At 50.0% G+C, this 26,039-nt stretch overlaps 3 protein-coding genes across 3 annotated transcripts; 2 read left to right on the top strand and 1 right to left on the bottom strand.

Moving 5' to 3' along the window:
- The first annotated feature begins 4,100 nt into the window (after positions 1 to 4,100).
- LOC127058517 (basic salivary proline-rich protein 3-like) lies at positions 4,101 to 4,853 on the top strand. Its single transcript, XM_050968644.1, has one exon. The coding sequence runs from the start codon at positions 4,101 to 4,103 to the stop codon at positions 4,851 to 4,853; it is 753 nt and encodes a 250-aa protein (XP_050824601.1).
- Positions 4,854 to 4,926: 73 nt separating this feature from the next.
- MED9 (mediator complex subunit 9) lies at positions 4,927 to 10,430 on the top strand. Its single transcript, XM_050966611.1, has 2 exons — positions 4,927 to 5,168; positions 9,611 to 10,430. Exons 1-2 carry the CDS (start codon positions 4,966 to 4,968, stop codon positions 9,825 to 9,827), a joined length of 420 nt encoding a protein of 139 aa, XP_050822568.1. The 5' UTR covers positions 4,927 to 4,965; the 3' UTR covers positions 9,828 to 10,430.
- A 2,954-nt stretch (positions 10,431 to 13,384) lies between these two features.
- On the bottom strand, positions 13,385 to 16,054 carry RASD1 (ras related dexamethasone induced 1). The gene is made up of 2 exons (XM_050966600.1): positions 15,716 to 16,054; positions 13,385 to 14,709 (listed from the first exon to the last, which is right to left on the bottom strand). Exons 1-2 carry the CDS (start codon positions 15,999 to 16,001, stop codon positions 14,159 to 14,161), a joined length of 837 nt encoding a protein of 278 aa, XP_050822557.1. The 5' UTR covers positions 16,002 to 16,054; the 3' UTR covers positions 13,385 to 14,158.
- Between the last annotated feature and the right edge of the window lie 9,985 nt (positions 16,055 to 26,039).

Here is a 26,039-nt window from a genome sequence, read left to right as displayed (position 1 = left end):
CGTAGAACAATAAGCAAAAATAAACTTATCTGCCTATTTATCAAGCAGAAGGAAACGAAAGTAGCTATATTTTTTTCTAATCAGTGCCAAAGGATTACGCCCTGGTGCTCACTGGACATGGAGATCAATTTGATTGCAGGGACTTAGGTACCTAAGTCTCATTGGCTGCCCTGAACATCCCAGCTTGCGGTCCCAATTCAGCACAGCACTTAAAACTGAATCAGGGTCGTAGCTGGTGTTTATTTCCAACATTAGGTATTCAGTCACCGATTGCGTTAGTTATTTTTAGAGCAAATGGCCAATATGCCAGTGTACATCTGCGTAATAGGGTTGCAATTGATATATAATTAGCATCTGCCTGTTCATAGTTATTTATATACATAAATGAGTGTAAAAAAAGAAAGTAGCTTTCCTGCCCCTACTCTTCCTGTGATAATTGGCAAATGCAAATATCTGATGGAGACTAAGCTGTATGTTTTCTATATACACCTCTACCCTGATATAATGCTGTCCTCGGGAGCCAAAAAATCTTACTGCGTTCTAGGTGAAACCGCATTATATAGAACTTGCTTTGATCCGCCACAGTGCGCAGCCCCCCTCCCCCAGAGCACTGCTTTACCGTGTTATATCCGAATCCACGTTATATCGGGTCACATTATATCGGGGTAGAGTGTAGCACTCCAGGAAGGAAAAAAACCCAGTGACTGTTAGTGTTGTTGTACCAAAAGAGAAACATAATCCGAGTGTGTTGAATCCAACGTTTAAGTGCAGTAGAACCATCTTTCTGAGGCCCTAATCCAAGTTCCCTTTAAGTAAGGGGAGGCCTTCAATTGACTTCACTGCGCTTTGGATCAAGGCTTTAGAGTGAAAGTCTTTTTTCCTATCAGTCTATGTTGCACTCACTTGAACACCTGACTTTTTCCATACAACTTCACTATCCCCAATCCTGCCACTGGAGCTGTGTCTATAGGACAGCTCCCATCAGTTTAACCCTAGTTGAGCGGAACCAGAAGGGAAGAGTTTGTAATTTTGCTCAGTGCAGCTGGGGCCTATGCTGCAAAAGACAAAACTCCTATTGATTCACTGGGAGCTGTGGGGTTGTAAAGGCTTCCAGATCAGGCCCTAAATTGTTACCATTGTTTTCTTCCCCTAAACTAATTTAAGTATAATTTCCTTCCAGGTTAAAGTAAAAATGCCCATCTCTGAGGCACTTTGAGCACGTCTCAGCACTTTTACAGTCCACCGAAACAGGTTATCCCAGGCTAAATCAAAGTCACACCAAAGGAAACTGATTAATAAAGAATAAATGCCAAAATGTTTTTGCTTTGTCTGCAGACAGGTGTATTGCTAGAACATCGTGGGCATAGAATTACAGGGCTGGAAAGGACCTTGAAGGACATCTAGTCCACTCCCCCACCCCCGCTCTGAGGCAGGACCCTGGCATCCCTGACAGGTGTTCATCTAACCTGTTCTTAAAAACTTAGACTCATAGGACTGGAAGGGACCTCGAGAGGTCATCTAGTCCAGTACCCTACACTCATGGCAGGACTGAGTATTAGCTAGACCATCCCTGACAAGTGTTTGTCCAACATGCTCTTAAAAATCTCCAATGATGGAGATTCCACCACCTCCCTAGGCAATTTGTTCCAGTGCTTAACCACTCTGACAGTTAGGAAGTTTTTCTTAACGTCCAACCTAAACCACCCTTGCTGCAATTTAAGTCCATTGCTTCTTGTCCTATCCTCAGAGGTTAAGAATGATTTTTCTCCTTCCTCCTTGTAACAACCTTTTATGTATTTAAAAACTATTATCATGTCCCCTCTCAGTCTTCTCTTCTCCAGACTAAACAAACCCAATTTTTTCAATCTTCCCTCACAGGTCATGTTTTCGAGACTTTTAATCATTTTTGTTGCTCTTCTCTGGACTTTCTCCAATTTGTCCACCTCTTTTCTGAAATGTGGTGCCCAGAACTGGAAACAATACACCAGTTGAGGCCTAATCAGTGCAGAGTAGAGCAGAATTACTTCCCGTGTCTTGCTTATAACACTCCTGCTAATACAGCCCAGAATGATGTTTGCTTTTTTTGCAACAGTGTTACATTGTTGACTCATATTTAGATTGTGATTCTCTATGACCCCTAAATCCCTTTCTGTAGTACTCCTTCCTAGACAGTCATTTCCCATTTTGTTTGTGTACAACTGATTGTTCCTTTCTAAGTGGAGTACTTTGCATTTGTCCTTATTGAATTTCATCCTATTTACGTCATATCATTTCTCCAGTTTGTCCAGATCATTTTGAATTTTAATCCTATCCTCCAACGCACTTGCAACCCCTCCCAGCTTGGTATCGCCTGCAAACTTTAGAAGTGTACTCTCTATGCCATTATCTAAATCACTGAAGATATTGAACAAAACTGGACTCAGAACCGATCCCTGCGGGACTCCACTTGTTATGCCCTCCCAGCATGACTGTGAACCACTGATAACTACTCTCTGGGAACGATTTTCCAATCAGTTATGCACTCACCTAATAGTAGTTCCATCCAGGTTGTATTTCCCTGTTCATCTAACTTCCAGGATTCCCCTTCCATAGGTAACCTGTTCCAGTGCTTAACCTCCTTGGTAGTCAGGAAGTTTTTCCTAATAACTGAACTAAATCTCCCTTGTGGCAGATTAAGCTGATTATTTCTTTTCCCACCTTCACTGGACATGGAGAACAATCAATCATCAACCTATTTATAACAGCCCCGAACATATTAGAACCTGTTACCAGGTTCCCCATCAGCATTCTGTTCTCCAGACTAAACATGTCCTTTTTAAAAAACAAAAAACACCCTTTTGTCATAAATCACATTTTCTAAACCTTTTCTCATTTCTGCTACTCGCCTCTGGACTCTCTCCAATTTGTCCACATCTTCCCTTATGTGGCACCCAAAACTGGACACAATACTCCAGCTGATGCCTCACCAGTGCCAAGCAGAGCAGAATGATAACCTCCCATGTTTTACGCACAACACTCCTGTTAATACACCCCCGCATATTTGCCTTTTTCACAACACCATCATGTTGTTGACTCATATGCATCTGGGAATAATCCCAGATCCTCTTCTGCAGTACCAGAGCCTCGCCTGCTATTCCCTATTTTGTATTGGTGCATTTGATTTTTCCTTGTGGGTCCCTAACTGAACTGTTTATTAACAGCTCTCTGTTCACTGTGTGTGTGTGTAATGTGCAGACACACTAGGGTGACCAGACAGCAAATGTGAAAAATTGGGCAAGGGTGGGAGGTAATAGGAGCCTATATAAGAAAAAGACCCCAAAATCAGGACTGTCGCTATAAAATCGGGATATCTGGTCACCGAAGGATGGACAGACACACACACACACCAGTCTTCTGCAGCGTTGAACACAACCCACTAACACGCAAATCAGGGACTACACACTAGACCCCAAGGTTGATACTACCCCAGCTAGAAGGGCTGGTTAACGCTGCGGCAGAACAAGCTCCCTTTCATTTTTGTGAGAGCCACAAAAATAAGGCAGCAAATGAGTGATTTTAAAAACTGATCCCTGTGCAGGGCCCAAAATCCTCCCTCACGGGAAGGCCTTTTAACACGACTTAAAATTAATCCCACGAGTGGGAGGATGTCTGCACACAAGCAACTAAAGCAGAGGTTCTGCAAGGGGGGGGGGGTCACACGGTTGTCACATGCGGAGTTGTGAGCTGTCAGCCTCCACCCCAAACCCTGCATTTATAATAGTGTTAAATATTTTTTAAAAGTGTTTTTAATGTGTGTGGGGGTGGGTTACCTCTGGGAGGTTTGCTACGTGAAAGGGGTCACCAGGGCAGAAATTTGAGACCCATTGAACTAGAGAACTGCACAAGGTGCCCCACTCTCTCCAGGCGGGGCCAACATTTCGGGCAATGGGCAGAGAGCTCAGCTAAAGGGCCGGGCCGATTGCTCCTACCCCAGCCGCCCCCAACTCCCTGGCCCTCGCCGCTTGTCTCATGCATGCAGCACAGCAACCCCCAGCAAACACGCTCCTGCACCCCTAGGCGGGAGCCGCCCGCTGCACGGCTGCAGCCCAGCCCCCAGTGCGATGCCCCTGGATGCAGCGAGCCCCCAGCCGCGGGCATTGCAGCAGGCAGCGCGGGGCCCCCAGCCGCGGGCATTGCAGCAGGCAGCGCGGGGCCCCCAGCCGCGGGCATTGCAGCAGGCAGCGCGGGGCCCCCAGCCGCGGGCATTGCAGCAGGCAGCGCGGGGCCCCCAGCCGCGGGCATTGCAGCAGGCAGCACCGAGCCCCATTGCAGCAGGCAGGACGAGCCCCATTGCAGCAGGCAGCACCGAGCCCCCATCCCCGGGCATTACAGCAGACAGCACCGAGCCCCATTGCAGCAGGCAGCGCGGGGCCCCCAGCCCCGGACATTGCAGCAGGCAGCGCGGGGCCCCCAGCCTCGGGCATTACAGCAGACGGCACCGAGCCCCATTGCAGCAGGCAGCGCGGGGCCCCCAGCCTCGGGCATTACAGCAGACAGCACCGAGCCCCATTGCAGCAGGCAGCGCGGGGCCCCCAGCCCCGGACATTGCAGCAGGCAGCGCGGGGCCCCCAGCCTCGGGCATTACAGCAGACGGCACCGAGCCCCATTGCAGCAGGCAGCGCGGGGCCCCCAGCCTCGGGCATTACAGCAGACGGCACCGAGCCCCATTGCAGCAGGCAGCGCGGGGCCCCCAGCCTCGGGCATTACAGCAGACGGCACCGAGCCCCATTGCAGCAGGCAGCGCGGGGCCCCCAGCCCCGGACATTGCAGCAGGCAGGACGAGCCAGGCCGCTGCACACCCCCAGCGCGTCTGACGTGTTAGAGAGGTGCCGCGGCTGCAATCGGCCTATCTCTGGTTGCAAGGGGCCGGGCTTGGAGGACGCGCATTAGCCGCGACTGTCTGCAGCCGGAGGGGGCCGGGGGACCATGGCTACCGGCGGGGCTGGTGTGGGGGTGCGGCCGGTGGAGGAGCAGCAGCAGCCGCCGCCCCAGCTCCAAGCCCCGCAGCCCCTGGAGCAGCAGGGAGAGCAGAAGCCCCAGCTCCAGCCGCCGCCCCAGCAGCCGCCTTCCCAGCAGCCGGGCCAGGAGGCTTTCTCCTTCCTGCCCCTGGTCCATGATATCATCAAATGGTAATGTGCCCGCTCCCCCCCCCGCCCCTACAGCGGCGCTGCTCTGGGGTCCCCCCCCGGCCATCTCCGGGGAGAGATCCCGGGGGTCCCGCCAGCGCCCCGTTCTGCAGAGAGATCTCTGGGGATATCCCATGGGACAGCTCCAGGGGTCTCGCTGGGGTTCCCCTTGTCCTTTAGAGATCTGGGGATCTTTTCACACACACCCCCCGGAGCAGAGAGATCACTAGGGATCCCCCCCGCCCTCCCAGAGGTTGTTGGGGTATCTCTCAGTATCCCCCCATCTCACAAACAGAGAATTAGGGGGTGAGCCACACTTTGCTTTCCAGAGGGCTGAGATCACTAGGGTTCTGGTGATCCCCTCCATCCTGGGTCCGCTGCTTGCCCCAGGCCACCAGCCACACTACAGAGAATGGCCAACACTCGGCTTGTGGAGCCATTCAGGGCGAAGGCTTGGGCTTCCCTCCTCTTCAGCAAGGAGGGCATCCCTGGCAGAGATTAGTGTTCCTGGCATGTCACCTGCTATCTGAAGCCTAGCAGCATGGCATTCTGGGGCCAGGCAGCATGGGTGGGTACCATGAGTCACTAGGGTCAAGGAAGGGGATGGCAATCCCCTTTCATGGGTGGTAAAATGCAAGTAACGTTCCTGCATTGAGTGTGTTGGAATTCCTTCCACAACACCTTCGGTTCTACCTGCTGCTTTGATTTAATGAGGCCGTTTAGCTCCAGGCTTGATTAGCTTTAAGTTATTTTCATTACTTTTTGATTCATCTTGATCTGCTTGTACCTTTCCCGCATTGACACTGTGGGCCAGAGCCTCCGCTGGGGTAAATCAGGGCAGGTGCTGTGGAGTTTACACCTGCTGATGATCTGGCTCAGGGTTTCTGAGAAAGTTCTAGCCCATGAAAGCTTATGCCCAAATAAATGTGTTAGTCTCTAAGGTGCCACAAGGTCTCCTCGTTGTTTTTGCTGATACAGACTAACATGGCTAACACTCTGAAACCTGTCTCAAGTTGGCTGATCTCCGGCGTTCAAGAAATGCGTTTTTAAATCAGGTGTTGTTTCTCTCGTGAGCATAGGTCAGTCGGATTCAGTAACTGAACCGTGCCTGCAGTGTAAACCTGGAATCTAAAAATCAATGTCTATCTTGGATTTGAGTTGCATCTAATTGTGCTAGACAAACACACAGTAAAGGCCTGGTCAGCGCAGGCCAGTTCAGAAACATTTTCCTGCTCTAGCTCCTTAAAAAGAGGATGGTGGATCATCTCATGTCAGCGATCCAAATTTTGTTTTTCTGATTCAGGATCAGTGTCTGGACAAGTACGGTATATCTGGGGCCACCTGAGGAGTTCTAGCCCTGACATTCTGATAACCCCCTTTTCACATGTTTTGTTTGTGCGAAGTCAGGGTTGGCTTAACAGCCCTGGACACTGAAGACTGCCATGTACGCACAAAACAGGGTCAACACAGAGGATGGCAGTGCCAACTCCTGCCACGCTGCCCCACCCTGGTGTCTTAACCCTGTTCTTCAGGGAGCACTTGGAGGTAAAGGCCTCAGCACGAACGTCTACATTGCAATTAAACAGCCCCTTAGCCCGAGTCCGAGTGAGCCGGCAAGGGCCAGCCGTGGGTATCTAACTGCAGTGTAGACATGCACAAAGACTTTGCAATCTGACACACAGGCCCAGGGAAAGCAAGACACACTGGGGAATGAACATAGGAGGGGGAATAACTGAAGTGATCATTTTGAACTCACCGGCTGGTGAGTGTCGTAGGAGGAGGGGAGTTTCAGGAAGGATCTCGATGGTGACCATACAAGGCGGGTTTGGGAGGCTGCGCATGTCTACAATGAGAAGGTTTGATGAAAGGCCCCCGGTGTCCCATTGCCCATCCCTGGGCTATCCACTCTCCTCTGATCACCATTCACTCACCTGTCCCTGTGTCAATTCCAGCATGATTTTAGCAGCCAGCCTCTTTAACTGCTAGCATTAGAGAGTGATGTTTCATCCAACTGGCAGCTGGGGAGCTGAGCTTTCCTGTGCTAGGGAGTATTCCATCATAACCCTGGCAGATTGCAAATGTCTCATCCTGACAAATGGTCGCTTATCATGAAGTTGGGACTTGAGCATAAGGTAGCGTGTCTCGGATCTCCAGTGTCATTGGGGATGCGTGTTGTAAGCTAACAGACCTTCAAGAACACACACCCTTGCCTGTTGTTTCAATCCCTGGAATTTCTGCCAGCTCTTTGCCCTCAGTCTAAAAAGCTCCACCGCTCTCGAGGCTTGATCCAAATGTCATTGAGTGAGTAGGCGTCTTTCCACAGACTGTGGAGCAGGCTCTCGCAGACGTGTAGGGCCTTATTTCTAAACTCTCCTGGTGGTGTAAATCAGGAGTGATCCCGCTGAAGTTAGAGTTACACCGGCGGGAGAGCGAGGAGGCCAGTCAATGATTAGATGAACTTGTTTCTCCGAAAGGGCCTACCCGCAGTCATTCAATTCTACCTGAGTGTTCATGATTGATCACAATTTAGATACTTTCTCACTGACAGCTCAGTCACAGCATCCATCTGCAGTTTTACGTACAAAGAGCATGATGAATATTTTGCTGGTAAAATGTCCTACCTGAGTAAGCTTGGAAAGAATTAATATTCAAACCAATGGGCACTCTCTGCTTAAACGTTTCCCTTTGAGCTGGGTCATTATTCCCCAAATGACTGAGTCCCCCTCTGCCCCTGCAGTGCCAAGCAGGCTTTATTTTTAGAGCTGGCTGTTGAGCAGGCCTTCCAACCCCAATCCATTAGCAATTGTTTTCCAAAGCAGGGAAGCAAATTCTTGCCTGTTCCTCTGAGCCAGGGGAGACTTTTGTAAGTGTTAACAATGGCATCGCAGATACTAATGAGCTGCCCTGGTGTGAAGTGAAGCAGCTATTTCAAAAAATGGAGCATGCTGAGGAAGCAGCTGTTTTAAAAATAGGGCACCGTCTCTCCTTTCTGGGTACGTTACTGTCCCCTCGGCAAGAGAGAGAGTCCTTTGGAGTCTGTGCAGCATGGTTTTCTCTGGCGTTCCTTATTTTTTAGTTCAAGGAACTTGTTTGTAGCTTGAATGGTAGAATGCATCTGATTCCTGTCAGCTACCAGTGTTGCTGTTGTTTATTAATGATTTGTATTACAGGCCCCAAACCAAAATCGGATCCCCACTGTGCTAGGTGCTGTACGTACATGTAGTAAGAGCTAGTCCCTGCCTTGAAGAGTGCACAGTCTAAGTAGAGGAGATAGGCAAAAGGAGGGAGGGGAAACTGAGGTATAGTAGGGGGTGACTTGCCCAAGGTCCCCTAGCAGGTTAGTGGCAGAGCTGGGAATAGAGCCCAAGTCTCCTGAGTCCTTATCTGCTGGACAGTGCTGCCTCAAAACAGATCTGATCCTATGCTACCCAGGGCTGGAATAACAGGATGCTGGAGGCAGAGCTGGACGTAGGGAGCCATGGACTGGAATAGCAGGAACGGCTGCGGAGTAGCATTGGCAAAGCTGTGGAGGGGGTGAGGATGGCAGGCTGAAGGCAGCAAGGCATGTTGCAGGTCGAGGCGGAGGCTGCGTGGAGGGATGTGCACCCGCAGCTTCCCTGCTCTGAGCCTGGCTCCTGTTGGCTCTCAGTCCCTCCTCCTCCCCGCCAGCCCCTCTCCTGCTCATTCAAGGTGAAACCATTTGTTCACATCTGGAAAGTGCAACAGGAGGCAGGACCTGTGAGCATGAGTCACAGAAGCTGGGGGAGACCATATAGGCCTGGGGTCCTTCAGCATTGCGGCTCAGCTGCCAGGACAGCTGGGGGCACTGGTTCTGTCTCACCCTCTGGGCTAGGAAGAGAGAAAAGCCCCGGGGGCGAGGGTGGGCATGGCAAGCTCTACGGTAAGAGGACAATGTGCATCATATTGTGGTGACACACCCTGGCTGATCAACGAATGTTGTTGAGAGGCTCCAGAAGGGATCCCATGCAGCCTTTCTAGCCAGAGGAACGGGATGGTGATAAGAGACTTCTTTAAAGGGAGAGGGATGGGGGCTTAACAGGGGGGAAAGTTGGCCTGATTCATGGTAAACGTTAGAGCCTTAAGCCGTCTGCCCCTGACAAGTGTGACTATCCCCTGGGTGTGTGCGTTCAACAAGACACAGTGATCCAGAGCTGTCATGAGGCTGTAGGGCTAACGTCACTTAACAGGGGCTTCCCAGAATATCGGCAGTTGTGTCAGAGTTGGCATATGTAGCTAACCGCCCGTGGCTGCGCCCCTCTTCTCAGGGTGGATGTATGGACGTGGGCGGGCGCAGTAGAGTGAACTCATCCCTGACAGTTTCCGGTGAGTGGCTGCAGAGGAGTCTGTGTAGGGATGGACGTAGCCCCGTGAGTGAGTCTGATGCAAGATGTGAACTGTTGTATCTGCTCTCTGCTTCCCTGCAGCATGGACAAGGACAGCCAGGATGTCCACCAGGTGCTGAACGAACTCAAGACCAAATTCCAGGAGATGAGAAAGATGATCAGCGCCATGCCCGGCATCGGTGTGAGCCCCGAGCAGCAGCAACAGCAGCTGCGCAGCCTGAGGGAGCAAGTCAGGACCAAGAACGAACTGCTACAGAAATACAAGAGCCTTTGCATGTTTGAAATCCCCAAGGAGTAGGAGGGAAGGGACGGGACGGGACTCTGCTGTATGGAACTGGGGCCCCAGGGGAAAGCAAGACATCTCCTCCCCTTCTTTTCTGTCTTCTTCCTACAAGGTTGCTGCTGTGTGGATCACAGCCACGTGACATTAGCCCTGGAGAACATTGTGTACCTGACGTATGTTGATTACAGCGGTACGTTTGCTTTGATCTGCTGTGGGACTGCGTGTATTTATATATATCTCTGTTCTGGAGTGCGTCTTTTTTTTTTTATTTTAATGCAAGCGCGCAGGAGGGATTACGCTTCCCCCTCGTTATGAGGAGTAAATGATCTGGTGCTGACATTACTGCCTGCAGCCAGAAAGAGGGGGCATTTTCTTCCCTTTTGTGGAAATCGACGCTGGGCAAAGTGGGTGGGAGGGATGGGACTGAAAAGAGCAGAATGAAGCTCCCTGTCCTGCTCCCAGGAGGCAGTGGATGCAGTTCCCCGTGCGCCGGTTGCAGAGTGTGTGTCTGGAGAGACAGGATTGGTTACACCTGCTTTTGTATTTATCATCTTTATTTTTTTTGCATAAGTGATGTTTGTATCTGAGATGATCCGAGTAAAGATTTGAAAACCCTGAGTGGCATTTGCATCTGTACTGAGCCTGCGAGGCCGGCACAGGGATATTCTGAAAGCACAGGAGACCGCGGAGCTGTTCTGGGTGCTTTATCCTTCCATTGCTTTTCTAAAAGCAGGGCTGGGGCCAAATAGCCTAGTAGATTTAGTCTGGGAATTTTAAAAGGAGTGGTCAGTGCTCAGCTCTGAGTGAACGTCACAGGGATTTAGGTACCTCGATTCCCAACTCACATAGGCAGTGTCACTCCCGGCAGAATCTCTCGGAGGCCAGCTGCATGCCCCAGAGTACTTTAATCAAGGGCAGAATCCACTGCCTGCCTACATGGGCTTCTTCCTGCATTTGGGACGCTTGTCCACTACTGTGTTACACCCTCCCCACCCCCCCAGCTATGGATGGAGATGAAGTGCTTTGTGCAGATCCAGCGCAGGACCCAGACAAGTATCTGGTAAACAGCCTCATGGAGATGGGAAGGGAAATTGGCCCTATAGCCAACTAGCAGCAACTGGGCCATTCAAGTCAGTGGAGCTGCACCAGGGAAGAGTTTAGCCCATAGATAGGCTGGTGACTCTGGATTAAGGCCTCCAACCTTTCATTTCTTCAGACGTGGGTGCAACTCAGGTGTAAGAGCCCCGCCCTGCCACAGGAGTGAGGTTTGCAGGATCCGGGCCTTAGTCACAAGGATAAAAACAGTTGTGGGTTCGTTTCCCTCACCCCATGGCCACTGCGGCCACCACACACTACAGCATAAGAGCTGGTCTCTGCTCAAGGGGAACCTGGGACTTGACTCAGACTGAGATGCGTTGGCCAGGCCGGGAGTAGTGCTAGCCAGGCCTGCGTTACCTTCGCTTTCACAAGAAGCAAATTCACCCCCCAGTATTTCAACTGTAGAAACTAGAGGCAGGAGGACAAGTAGACTTGACGGGGAAGAGTGCAGCAATTGCTTGGATTGGGGATCTGGGTGGTGGTGGATTGGGCCATTGTCTGCTCTGATTCATTCCTGATGTAAACACATTGGCTTCAGTGCACTGGACCCAGAGATGAGAATCCGTCCCAGTGGGTTTCCATGGAAGTAACTGAGGGGCGCCTCCGGTTACAACTCATGAAAATTGCTGACCATTGGATCGTGTTCAAACAGAGCAAGGGGCAGCTTGCTGAGTCCTAGCTCAGAATTTCCTGTTGCCTGCCTGCCCCTTCCATGGGAAATGGAGGTAAACCCGGTTATCATAGGCGATCTCAGTAAGTGGCACTGTATCTCTCTGGCTAATAAAAGTATTATGTGTACAGTTTCAAGCATGTGCGCCCAGGGTTGGCTGGGTCCCAGCCTTTCTTGTGAAGTGCTTTTATAAATTATGATGAAATACTGTGCCAGTCACTAGAATGCAGGTTATTTGCATATAACACAAGGACACAGAGAAGCCAGTAGAGTGCCCGGAAGAGAGATAAAGTTCATTCCTATAAAGAGCAACAAGCTCTGTTTTGAAATTGCTTTCCCTTTGCCAGCCAGAAGGAAAGTGTTTCTGGTAAGGTCAGGGACACCATGCTGGTGGGATAGTCCAAATTACTAGCAGCTTGCTTATTATATGCCACTCTGCACCCCATTTAAAATAGTGCTAAACTCATTTCTTTGGGAAGATGCAAATGTGGCCTGGGATAAACCTTCCTTTGTCAGTGAAACAGAACTCTTAAAATACACACTAGAAAATGAACACGGGCAGTGCATTTCTGCCAGCCATTGTCTAAGATCAGTACATTTGGCATCTGTTTCAGATGGTGAAATAATCCATTTTGTTTTCAATATACATTCCAGTGAACTGTGCACGTACTCAAGAGATGGAAGAATCAAGTATAAGTCCAGAGAAATGTGGAGTTGCAGGTGAAAGTGACCCCTTCAACTTAAAATCCAGTCAGGTGGTTGGTTTGTTTTTTTTTTAAATGTATTAAAAGGTGTTTCAGATGCTACATCAGTTTCCTGGCCTATTTTTATGGTTTCATACGCACATTTTCCTTATCTTTAAATTAAAAATATATTTCTGGCCCCTATTGCTGGGGTAGGGGGCAAGGGAAGTAACAGGGAAAACGGACTAGTGAAACAAGGAGACTGGCTAAACACAAAAGGCCTACTTTTTCAGAGGATCTGAGCGATTGAGCTCAGTGGGAGCTAGCGGTATTCAGCAGCCCTGAAAAACCAGTCCCTAACGTGTTGTCAAAATCACCAAGTAAACAAACTAGAACAAATGAGAATTTATTCCTTCCCCATTTTCTTTCAGTTCTGGCAATCTTGGCTACTTGGAACAACAGTTCTTTCAAATGCAAGTATGGGGTTTTTTTTAAGTGGAATGTTTCCTTCAGGTGTGTTGCAAAGGAGAAAAGGTCTCTCTGATCTGAGTGCAAATTAGTATTTGTAAAAAGCCTTTTATGATTAAATTGCGTGTGTTTCAAGTGTGAAAAACAGGCTAAGAGATTATTCTATTACCGTAATGCCTGGTCCTAGGGGTGATTTTAATTGAGTATGAAGTTGTGTCATGTCTCATTTTACCCACATTTCCTATGACAAATGCCCAGCTAGTATTTATGATCACATGCATTCATGGGCTAGGATTGGAAATATTTCACTTTTCCATCTGCCCTCTAGATGTCACTCTATGGTTCAATGCAAGGTACAGTAATTAGAAAAAGTTTTAGTCCAATCAGTGATCTGTTTTGGCAGCACAGTTCATTTCACCTCTCCCCCTAATTACTTTGTTGTGTTGAAATAAATCTTGTCAAGCACTTTCAGTAAGGGGAATCTTTGCTCTGGGGATGAAGGGAAGTACGTAGAGGAAAGGTTTTGATTTGAGGGGGCTATCATAAGTAAACACAGTTGCTCAGCTTCAGTATAGATGTTCCATAGCACATAGGATGAGGCTTTGATAATGCTGAGAAACACAGTGAGGAACCAAAGACAAACCCAGCACAGATTAATTTAAAAAACGGTTTTATTTTTGTAGAAAAAATAGTAAACATAGAACATGGAGCGTAGAAAACACTTGGATAAGATTTTGTTCATGTCCAGGACACACACTACCCTACATAAAGTGCCTATTTAAAAAAAAATGCGCTTTTTTTTCTCCAAATCAGACAAGACAAATGTAAACAAAAGTCAGTTTTTGACACCCACCCACACACCCATCTCTGCTTCCGTAAGAGGGGCCAGTAAAGAGGCCTGCCAGATGATTGCAACAGCCGAAGTGTCCTCCTGCAGCTCTCCTGGCTCAGAAATGCCGACGCACATGCACACACAAAGCCCCTTTCCAGAGCTCAGTGTTGGCTGGTTTCTCAAGTCCAAACCGTATTTCCCCCCGCCCCCATCTTCTGTAAGGCAGTGCACTGGCCTATGCTGGCGAAGGTGGGAAGGTGCCTTAGAGTCAATGTCTTTCCACTCCCAGGTACCTCGTCTGTGCTCATAAAGTTCTCAGTCTCTCACCCTTGGGGGGTGTGGGGGGGAGGGTGTCCCCAGCAGCAGCAGCAGCCCCCACCCCATTGCACCCCAAAAGTGGGTGCAGAGGACAGCAGATGCAAATCATCCCCTTGGGCAGAGCGTGGGAGGTAACCTGCCCCCGGGGCAGATGCCACCCTGGCTGAGGCACATACCACCCCTGGGCAGCCAGAGTTTATTATCAAACAAGCTCCCCCCCCCCCATGTATCTCCCTCACTTTTTGGGGAGGTCGGGGAGCGGGGCAGCAGGAGGCTCCTAGCTGATCACACAGCGCTCCTTGTCCTTGGCTTGGCTGCCACCGATGGCCTTCTCCCGGATGTACATGAGGTCACTGTGCACACTGGGCCGGCGGGCAAAGGGGGCCACGATGCCGTAGGCTTCCCCACCGCTGCCCTCGGCCCCTTCCTTCAACAGCTTCTTGCCCTTGAGCGCCTTCTTGTGCAGCATGTCACAGTACTGCACCGAGACCTTGCGGTGCAGGTCCGGGCTCATCTCACTGGGCAGCTTGGCCATAGCAAAGAGTGCTTGGAACATCTGGTCCAGGCTGCTGTTCTTCTTAGCTGAGATCTCAAAGTAGGCACATTTCTGAGGGTCTGCCCCGACCAGCTGCTCGATCTCCCGGGGCTCGACCTCCCGGTAGAAGTCTCGGTCGCCCTTGTTGCCACAGATGACGAGGGGCACCTCCATGTTCTCCTTGGTCTTGTTCTTCAGGCACGACTTGGTTTCCAGGATCTGCAGCTTCAGCCGCTGCACCTCCTCAAAGGAGTCCCGGTTATCCAAGCTGAACACCAGGATGAAGACATCTCCTGTAGGCGAGAGGGGGACAGAGAGAAGGCACGTTAGGACTTGGTCCTGGATGGAGGCAGAGCCCTATCCCCAATCAGCTCCCCAACCTCAGCACTGCCCTAAGGGCTGTCCATAAACGACTGCACTTTAGGATGGAATTGTGTGTTTGTTTCAGGGTTGGGAGTCTTCTTCAAAAACAAAATATGCCTAGGTAATTTATGGACAGCCCCTAATGAACCCTGCCACTAACCAGCAGCAGTGCTCTGCATTTCCCTATTTCCTCGCACCTTTGCCTAGGGAAATAAAGTTTGCAAACTCCCTGCACCAGGCTGTTTTCTGAGCTTGCATGCAAATTCCAGCCTGGGTAGAGGGGCTTGGCTGGACTGTGAGGACGCAGCTGGGGAGAGAAGCAGCTATGCGAGCTCCAGGCTTTGCTTTTAGATTTACATTGCAAGGCATGCCATGTGTGAGCAAACCACTGGGGACACACGGGTGCATAGGGGCTGCCGCACTCCCCAGCTTGAAGTGGTTTCCATCCTATACAGGGCTTACAGTTTGGTTCAATGGCTCTCAGCCCCCCCAATATACAACTTGTTCCAGCCCCGCTGCATGGGTGTTGGGTAAACACACCCACCCGGCCCTAGCTTGGTTCACTCTCATAGTATAACTCACACACCGTCTGGGTATGGTGCTGTCTCATCTAGTGGCACCAAGACCACTTAGAGAGAGATTAATGTGTCTGCTCTCCAGCCTCAGCTAACAGCCCTCTTGCTTTTAGCTCATGGGGTAGAGGCTCCTGCACTGAACTCCAGGAGTCCCAGGTTCGATCCCACCCGGGCCTATCAGCGGCACATATAAAATCCTCCCCATCGCTTGGCAAGCGGGAGAAGTGGCACAGAGAGAGCTGTGACTGTCCCCTGACCCCGGCACAGAGCATTCCCAGCTGGGACTGTCCGCGGCTCCCTTCCCTCCCCAGAGGGGCGCTGCAGCCCCCCGGCCCCGGGATGGCTGGGGGCCCCGCCGTACCTGTCAGGATGGAGAGGCGCCGCATGGCTGGGAAGGGGTGGTTGCCCGACGTGTCCAGGATGTCCAGCTGATAGACCTCGCCGCGGATGCTGTAGAACTTGCGGTGGAAGTCCTCGATGGTGGGCGTGTACTGCTCCTCGAAGCGGCCCGTCAGGAAGCGGGAGACGATGGCCGTCTTGCCCACCTTGGAGGAGCCCAGCACCACCATGCGGTAGCAGTTCTTGGCCGGGATGCTCAGCTCGGACTCGCTCTGGCACAGCTTCTTGATCATGGCGGCGGGTCTCATGGAAGGAGGGTCTGGGGAACGGCTGGCCACTGGGCGACCGCTCTCCTGGGCAGGCTGCGAGTCCGATGTGAGCGACCCCGGGCGCCGCTGGCTTTATATAGAGCTGGCCGTGCCCGCCCCTCGGCAGCGTCACAGCCCGGGGAGGCTGCTGCTTGCAGCCGGCTGGCCGGGCCCTCCGGGGGCGCGGCTTCGTGCACGGCCGCTTGTGCCTGCCTGCGCTGGGAGGGGGGCGACCATCCTGCTGCATTGCTGGAGCCCGATCCCCGGGGCATGCAGAGCCCCCCACCCCCGGATGAGACGGGGCTCGTGCAATTTCCTGGGCACTTTGCAATGACCCCCCCCTCCACTTCCAGCTGGATTCGGTGCCACCCTCCTCTTGGATACACGGTGCCTGCTCCCTGCTCGGCCAGAAGCGCCCCGGCTCCGGGCTGGTCTGTTTCAGCCCAGAGGGGGCTCCCGGGCAGTTCAGGGACCTGCCTGCGGGCAGAAGTGGAGCGAGGGAGGGGGGCGGGAAATCGCTGGCTATTGTCTGTCAATTACATACAAATATGCCGGATAAGGCTTTGTGATCCCAACACACGTACATATGTGTGTGTGTGTGTGTGTGTGTGTGTGTGTGTGTGTGTGTGTGTGTGTGTGTGTGTGTGTGTAAAGTTATTTAGCTTCCTCGATTTTTTCCCGCTCTAATGTAGGTACCAAAGTTGGCCTCCCCATCCCACCGCCCAAAGCCCGGTTAGTTCCCTTTCTCCGGCGGGTTCTGTCTATACTGATGACTGCCGTTCCCCCCCCCCCCCCCGATTTTGCCGTTTCTATCCAGGCTGTGGGTGGCTGGGGAACTGCGCCCCTTTGTTTTTCCCTTGTGGTTTCATTTCCTGTGTATTTCCCCCTCTCTCTGGAAATAGTTTGCAGGGACGCGGACGCATAAAACAAGTAACAGGATTTTGCGGGTCAGCTCCTACTATCCGTTACACTTTCCAGTCCTCCTGCTGCGGCTGGCTGGAAGCTTTTGTGATGCATTATTGAAGTGTGGCTCTTCGTATTGCCAGCTGCTTTCCCCAGCCTAAAAGCCACTCACCTTGGGCGAGCAGTGGCAGTCGTCAACAAGCATTAACAGACAAGAAGGGTAAACGCCACTGACTCCTTACGCCTTGTGCGCTGTTATTTATGTGCTGCTGCAGCAGGGCTGTTATTCTGCCCATTTAAAAATATGCAAAGAAAAAGAAACGGTGCCTCGAAACACGGAAAAACGAATCACTACCAAGAAGAGCGTCCGAATGTGGCCAAATTGAAGTGTCTTGTAATGCGGAGTGTCTCCGCTAGAGGGCAGCAGAGGGTGCGGCTTGCTTGTCCCTTTTCCCGGGAGCAATGTTAGGTGTTATGAAGGGTGCACAGGTCAAAGAAGCACCTGAGTAAACAGCTGTTAGGGGAGCAGATGGAACCCCACAAACTGTGGAGCATCAGTTGCATCAGTTGCCAAAAGACAGTTAGCAGGAAATGAAAAAGTGCTTGAAACAAAATTGCTCTGGGCCAGGTTGGAACACAAGCAGCTCAAAAAGTGAGCCCCAGTCATTGCCAGGTGAGAGTGTGGGGAGACATTAGCGTCAAAGGGGCCGGGGGAAGCCAGCAGAACAGAGCTCTTGACTAAGCTGAAGATGGCAATTTGCAGTCAGGCCTTTTATGGCAGTTTTCCAACTCATTGACACGGCCATATGGCCCTGGGCTCCATTGCTCCCTTGGGAGGGATTATGTAGCCCTTGAGTTAGCGAGATACTTATGCAAACTTATGCAAGTGTATACGCATCAAGCACACGAACAGGACCAGTGCCACTGAAGTCAGTTGCTTCAATAGAACTACCCATGTGATTAAAGTTCTCCAGTTAATCACACTGCTCACAGTAGTGCCACCCAAGAGCAGGGCCCAGAGTGCTAGGTGCTGTACAAATACAGAGCAATCGATAGCTCTGCCTAAAAAGAATTTAAAATCTAAACAGACACGACAGAGGAGAAAGGGATAGAACCTACTTGCTTGCTTAAGTACCGCATCAATTCAGGACCCTCATGGGGACATATTACCCTTGTTGAACTGGTGCTTTATGGATGTTTTGCTGCTATGATGCAGGCCAGGATCACCATAGTTGGGGCACAGAGATGAGATGGCTTGGATTAAAATCCCATGCAACTTTGATTGCAGACCCTGTATTGGAAGGGTTTATTTTCAGATGTGGCTGGAGAGAAATCCCCCCGCCCCAAATATCTGACCTTGTAAGATTTAAGATGATGGACGTTTCACAAGAACAGCTCGTGAAAATCTGATACCATTGGACCTAACCCACATTGGCCGTAAATCTAGACTGTAGCCGAAGCCTAATCCAGAAGCGATTGTAAACACTGGCCATCCCTACAGCTATAAAATGCTGCTTCCTCTGGGGGCGAATGCAGTAGCTATTTAAACAGCCCACAGAAACCCAGGTGTTGAGAAACATCATAGCCAGTTGAAGCCACAAGGGGGATTATAGGCAGAGAGCGTTTAATTCCCAGATTGGGAATGTTCCTGGTCTATAAATGAGAGTGCCGGGGGTTCATTAGATGGTCCTAAAACACAAGTTGGTCAATCCTCGAAATAACAAAGATCACTTAATAGAAGTGGTTGGCTGAAAACAACAAGGGAGTTAGAAAGTGCCTTTTCCTTGGAGATAGACAAATCGAACATCTCGGTCAGAATTTATCGCTAACCACACACTTCATAATCACGCCCAGGGGGAATAAAAATAGCTTCTTCAAAGCCTCCTCTCAAGTTAGCTCTTCTCAGTACATGGGAAATCCATTTGCTCCCTTTGTGAGGCTCCTCGGTGATAGGAAAAGCAGCATGTTCTTCATCCAGACACTGCTTCATCCCATCAACACAGGCTGAACTGCAAAACCTGGCACATGGAAATCTGAAGGTGCAGCTAGGATCAGGATTGAACTTGAATTTTCCATTTGGGTGCAAGTTGCAAGCAGGATGTGACCAAATTGGAGAGAGTCCAGAGGAGAGCAACAAAAATGATAAAAAGTTTAGACAACATGACCTGCAAGGAAAGAATTGGGCGTGTTTAGTCTAGAGATGAGAAGGCTGATGATAACGGTCTTCAAAGATGAGAAAGGTTGTTTATAAAGAGGACAGCGATCAATTGTTTTCAGTTCGGCTGAAGATAGAGGAGAAGTAATGGGCTTAATCTGCAGCAAGGGAGATTTAGGTGAGCTATTAGGAAAAATGTTCTAACTCTAAGAATAGTTAAGCTCTGGAACAGGTGACCTAGGGAAGTTGTGGAATCCACATCGCTGGGAGGTTTTATGAACAGGTTAGACAAACACCTGGCAGGGATGGTCTCACTATATTTAACCCTGTCTCAGTGAGGGGGGTAGACTAGATGACCTCCTGAGGCCCACCATGAGTCGGCAGCTAGTTGAGATGCCCTGTCCTATGACTGAAATGGCTGAGGACACCTAGGTAACTTCTGCTAACCATGCCCAGGGCCAGGGAGCTCTCAATGCAGGGCCATCAGATCCACTGACCTTTCTGGTCAGACAAACCGCAACTGTTTTTTTTTTTCAGGGTACGGTGCCAAGCGCATCTGTTTGGAAGTGACCTGTTTTCCCATCCATGATTGGCTGCACCCCCCCCCCGGCCCCCGCCAAGATGCCGTTCTCGCAGGGCCCAAATCAGCAGAAAGTGCAGGCATAAAGAGGATTTTGTGAGATTTCTACCCTGCGGGATCAAAAGCTGGTGGGAGTTCATGAGGCTTAAACAGTGTTCAAAGCAGCATTCAATCATGGGGGCATGGGGGCAGCGGGAGCCTGCTGAGTCCCTACAAACACACACGTCAGGGGACCATATGTTGAACCGCACAGTGAACATGTGGCCCAGCCATTGGGTTTACCAAGGTTCGTGATTGTCTTTGGATCTAAGACACACAGCTCCTTGCTGGCAGCCGTTAACAATGATCAGCATGGCTTGGCTGTTATTACCTGGCTCGCCAGTTTGGCTCTGCTTTGGATGCTGCAGCACGGGGAGGATAGTATTGCGTCTTTTGCACATTTTACAGATGGTTGGATGGGGGAACAAATGGGCTTATGCAATTTGCCTAAGATCACACATGAGAGCCAATGACAGGACACATACAGAACCTGACTCCCAGTCCCCTTTGGTCTAACCACCAGATCAAATTCCCGCAAGCTGGGCATGGAATCCTGGTTCCCAGTCTCACGGCACTTCCTCCCAGAGCTGGGAACAGAATCCTGGAGGCCAGATTTCCAGTCCCTTGCTACAGCCTCTAGAGACCACCTGAAATGGGAGGGACTTCGTTCCTGATGTCTCCCCACTGGGCTTGTGCTGCTGACTCACCACTGCTCTCTAAAAGGCGCTCCTTTCATCAGAGCATGCAGTTACGAGCAGCGCATTGATTCTATTATGCCCCCTCACTAAGTTTAATAAAGAGCCCCAAATGCAGTGTGTGTCATAGGTTTTTTCATCTCTCTTGATTAAGGGCCTTCTGTTATGCTCCGTCCGAAGCGCAGTAATAACATCTCTCCCTGCTGGAACGGGGGGGTTGGAAAGCGATTGGTAAATATTACACTGGGCTTTTTCTCACCAATCTTTTGACGTCAGCCTGGAGCCAGTTATGAGCTATGGCTCCCCAGAGCCCTCTTAACAGGAGAGCTTTCTCTTTCTTCTGCTCTTCTCCCCAGGGCCGCTGCTTCTGTCACTTGCTTTCCAGAAACGTTCCCAACTTTCTGCACCTCCGTCCTTTCTCAGGCCAGGGGCGGGAAGTGACCACAGGGCTGTACGTCTCCTTGGTGGGGGGCGAGTGAATTCCTCAGGGCAGGGCCTGTCTTTTGGGTCTGCCTTTGTGGAGCGCCTGGCACAATGGGGTCTGTGATTGAGGCCCCACCCACTACTGCAATAGGGATACTAAATAATAATAATGAATAACACAGTGGTCTTTCCCAGGAGCAGTAACTGGCCCTCAAAAGCCAGCAGTGAGTGAGCACACAGAGTGAGCATGCTCCATTAAATCTGCTGAAGCCGCTGCCCTCACTCTCCTCCCCTGCCATTCCCTGCTCTGATGGCAGTTACAGGTCATCTCTGTCAAAAGCTGGACTCTGGAAGGGCTCTGTAAATCCATGGGGGGGATGTTGTATATTTCATTCCCCTGTCCCCACCCATGAGCCTCCTCGTTCCCAAAGCTACAATTGGGGAAAATCTAATAGGGTTAGATCTTGCTGCCCTAAATCAGCACCATCAGTGCAGACTAAAGGTCAATATTCGGCGTTCGGCTCTATGCAATTCCTACTGGCTTCCCATCCATGTGGCCCGGATTTAGCCTGAAGTCAGCACTGCAGGACTGACCCGTGGCTAGAAGAATAAGAGAGCTTTAAAATGAAGAGGAGAGATGCTGGTTAGGGAAGGGGAGGCCCAGCTGTGGTGCTACAACTAAATCCATTGGGGGAAAGCATCTGATTAAATCAAGATGCAACAGCCATTGGTTCTATTAATTCCATACATTATTAGCCTGCCTCATTTCGTTAAATCACCTCCAGACTCATAGACTTTAAGGTCAGAAGGGACCATTATGATTTTATAGTCTGACCTCCTACACAATGCAGGCCACAGAATCTCACCCACTCACTCCTGTAACAAACCTCTAACCTATGTCTGAGTTACTGACGTCCTCAAATTGAGGTTTAAAGACCTCAAGGTGCAGAGAATCCTCCAGCAAGTGACCTATGCCCCATGCTGCAGAGGAAGGCGAAAAACCCCCAGGGCCTCTGCCAATCTGCCCTGGAGGAAAATTCCTCTCTGACCCCAAATATGGTGATCAGTTAAACCCTGAGCATGTGGGCAAGACTCATCAGCCAGACACCCAGGAAAGAATTATCTGTAGTAACTCAGATCCCACCCCATCTAACATCCCATCACAGACCATCGGGTATATTTACCTGCTAATAATCAAAGATCAATTAATTCCCAAAATTAGGCTATCCCATCATACCATCCCCTCCATAAACTTATCAAACTTAGTCTTAAAGCTAGATATGTCTTTTGCCCCCACTACTCCCCTTGGAAGGCTGTTCCAAGCTGTTTGTAGTTTGCAGCATATAATTTCTCCCAGCTGTGATGCAATACAGAACTCCAAGTATTTCATTAGTGGATTGTAGGCGGGGAGGGGTTGCCCATTTCTCTGGCAGTGATTTTCTGTGTATCTCGATTTCATCCACTACTTAGGATTTGGTACAGAACCACCGTGAAACCCTAAGACATCTCTAAATTCCCTAATTTCTTGAATCATCAAAGCAGGGAAATCACTAATCATCTTGAAAACAGATCTTGATCCAATGCAAGTTGAAGACAATGAGACTCTTTCAATGGGTTTTGGATCAGACTCATAACATGACATTGTTTACAGACATACTGCATTTATAACCAAGATATTGTCATTTTGCTGGGATTTGGGGGGCGGTGGGGAGGAGGGTACAGGGCCATTGCAGATAAGAACAAAAAAGAGGCTGGTTCTCTGCTTTGGCGCGTTTAAGACAAGGTGTCCCAAATTGGGCACTAGTTCTGACTGGCTGAGGAAGCAGTGCTGCTGATTCTCATGAGACACGGTCTCTTTCTTACAGCTCCAGCCATTCAGCTTTCATTAAAAAAAAAAGTTTCTAGTCCTGATGGTTAGGGATAAAATCTTAAAAACAAGACCCTAGTGCAGCCTAAAGGTGAAAAAACCCAAAAGTAAATAAAATAACCCACATTTTAAAAAAAATCTTATGATTTTTAAGACAATCTCTTGATTTTTGAATGTTTGGGGTTGGCAGTACTGAGACAGTGACTTCAAGGGTGGCCCCTCTAACACAGAATTGGCTAAGGGTGGGGTTGAGACAGTCTGAGTGGAACCAACTGTGGGGAACAGGATTTACACAGCCACAGAGAGGCACCCTGGAATTGGGGAACTAGACTCCAGAACGCTGTTTAGCTGGAGTAAATGGAGCGACTTGAGTCTGAGCTCAGCTGCTGTCTTTTGCTGCATCACACGATAATGTTCCAGGTGGATGGGAGCTGTGCAGATACTGCGTGCCATTCACGCACATGTGGAAAGTTCTATTTTGAGGAGTTAAGTATTGGCTAGGCTCTTCATTGGCAACTGGTTGCAGAGCTGTTCCAGCTGCTGCTTAACATTCCAGCCATGTGTACACAGACTGATTTCCTGATGTCTCCTCCAAACTCTTCCCTACTGCAACTCCTCCCTTCCCCCCAGGTTCCATGCAGTCTGAGTCCATCGTATTTTCACCCAGAAAAGAATTAGCCCACTCCAGAAACTCAAACCCATCTTGGACCGCTCAGAAGTGGAAATGCTGTTTTCTTTCTAGGCCTCTTCCCCTACTGATTGTGGGGCCCTTTGGTCTTTGGTGTGTCACAGTGAAGGATAGTCCCATCTTTGATGCAAGGAGCTACATTATGATATAATCAAAGCGCCTGGAAGAACACAAGGCTAGGCAAGGAAGACCTACAGCAGCCACAGAGGAAGGACTTTGGAAGATACCATGGATGGAGATGGATGCACGCTCACTCTACAAAGAAGCTTCAGAGTGCTATCAAAAGCAGAAGTGCACTTTGTAGGCAAAGCAGTGCCAGTCTACACTAGCACAGTCACAGTATTGTAGAGATAAGTTGTCTGCCAGAAAGAGAGCATTAGACATGCAGCATCCCTTCCACTAGACTTCCAAGGCAATTCATATCTTCTTCCACAAAACTCCCTTCCACCACCTCCGATAAGTTCCTGTTACATTTTGAATTCCCCGTCACAATTTCCTGGATAGGCCTCTTGCCAGCTGAGCATTTTGCCAGCAATCCACAGAGTGCACAAAGCTTCCGTGAGTTCGGCAGCCCATAGAGGTCGCCCTCTGCCTGATTGCACATGGAGGCAAGACCTTGCACCTCATTTGGGCTGTACTTCTGGCTCCCTGTGCTTTGGTGACTCCAACCTGGCCACCCAAGACCTACTTTCAGTGAGTACTGCAGGTTCCAGCCACCTCCCATTGGAGTCAATTCAAGTCTTGCTATTAATTTGTTGAAGGCTGGCTCTGGACTCATCAGGTACTGCGAAAAAAAAAAAACCAACCTCAAATCTGCAGCAGTGAATCTCAGAGCCTGGGGCTACAGACTCGGGTTCACGTTACAGTGTTAAAACTAGCAGTGGAGAGATTCTTTCTCAGGATGGAGTCTGGGCTCTGAGACCCCCCCGCTTCCCGGGTTTCAGAGCCTGAGTGCTAACCCGAGTAGAAACATTTACACTGCCATCTCATGAACCCCAGTCTGTAGACCCAGGCTCTGCCATGGGTCTTTTTTAGCTGTGTGGATGTACCCCAAGTGTTGGAAGACAGACACCTTGCACCCCACAGAGACAAGTGCTAGCTTTCTGCATTGCTTATCCTACATTTGCAGGGTGTGTTGTTTCTTGTCAGTTCCCTGCTGGATGCTCTCTGCAGCTCTCCCTGCTGTGTCAGTGATCAGACTGTGCAATGGCAAGTCTGCCTTGGGAGATCACACGCTTCTAGTGCAGACCTGGGTGTCTGGGAAACAACAGATCATCCACTGAGCATATGAGTTTCAAACTGACAGCTGCACCCTGCTAGGCATGCCTTATTTCTTGTCTGAATTGGCAATTTGTTGTCTTGTGGCTTTCCAAGCTGGCAGTTTTAAGAGGCTATTGGCACTGAACTGAAGATTGCTACTGATTTATTCAGACTTACTCAGGCTTCGTTACAAGCATCATGAGTTGCAAATCAGGCTGCCCGGGAAACACAGGCCCAAACCCCAGCAGGAATGGCTGATCCTTCTGAGGCAGACAAAATGAGTTCTGTGTAGTTCACAGTGTGCGGATCCTTAAGAACCAGGGTCCTGTCTGCTTTGTGTGAGCATTACAGAACCCCTGGCCCATATTTGTAAGAGTATGGGGATTGCCCCAGAACATTTTTCCTCTACCCATCTGCAGTGCTCTGCATCTGCTGGCCATAATCCTCCACCCCAGAGGTGGCTGCATTTCAACGATGATGGATGTATAGGTTGTAAAGCGCTTTAGGCAAGGGCACAGGAAACTTTGTAGAAGTGGGGAGGGGGAGCTCAAGTGCCTCCTCCCTCTCCATGGCTGGCAGCTCTGGCAGCCCCTGGTGGTTGATTATGCTGGGGAGGTGCTGCAGTTACACCTTTCAACCACCAGGGGCAGCCTCCTCCCTCTCTTCCGGCACCACGGCAGCCCCTGGTGGTTGAAAGGTGTAATTGCAGCACCTCCCCAGCATAATCGATTATTCGGGGGGGGGGAGGAGAATCTTCAGGGGACATGAATTCTGTGCTTATGCTTCTTTTGTTAAAAAGGGGGGTGGCATGCCCCCCTGGGCCCCTTTCCCAGTTTCAGCATCAGTGGCATTAGGATAAAAGGCACTAAAGTATTATAAGTTGGCATTTGCAGTGTGGTCCTGCCCACAGGCGAATGGGGTCGGGGCTCTATCGTGCAAGGTGGTGTACGTCTCTAGAGTAAGAGTAAAAACTTACAGTCTAAACATGTAGACTCTTATTAAATTGCATTCGAAGGGACTCACTCCTGGGGAGAATATCGTTAGGACTCAAATAGGTCTTTTACCTGGAAGCCTGCTGAGTTGCTCTCCCGGGGAGTGAGGGATAGGGCTGGGTGTGAACAGGGGTGACAGCCACTGACAATTCAAGGCTCACACACATGCGGAGTGAAATTCAGTACACCTTTTTTATCATTTACAAACACACCAAAGGGACTTCCTACTGTATCTAAATGTTGATGCATAAGGAAGTCACACATGCTGTGATCAATAGCTAAGTGCTTTTCATTTCCATAACTAGCTAGGTAAACTCATGTTTATTAACAAAGCACATGATGCCGGCCACAGCTTTGGGGGTCTAAACAGCCTTTAACTCAATAGCATCCCCACAGACTTGAAAAATTATTCCGTGACCTGATTAGACTTGGGTTA

Source organism: Gopherus flavomarginatus, chromosome 9 (genome assembly GCF_025201925.1).
Source record: "Gopherus flavomarginatus isolate rGopFla2 chromosome 9, rGopFla2.mat.asm, whole genome shotgun sequence".
Taxonomy (NCBI): Eukaryota; Metazoa; Chordata; order Testudines; family Testudinidae; genus Gopherus; species Gopherus flavomarginatus.
This window is presented reverse-complemented; position numbering and strand designations above follow the sequence as displayed.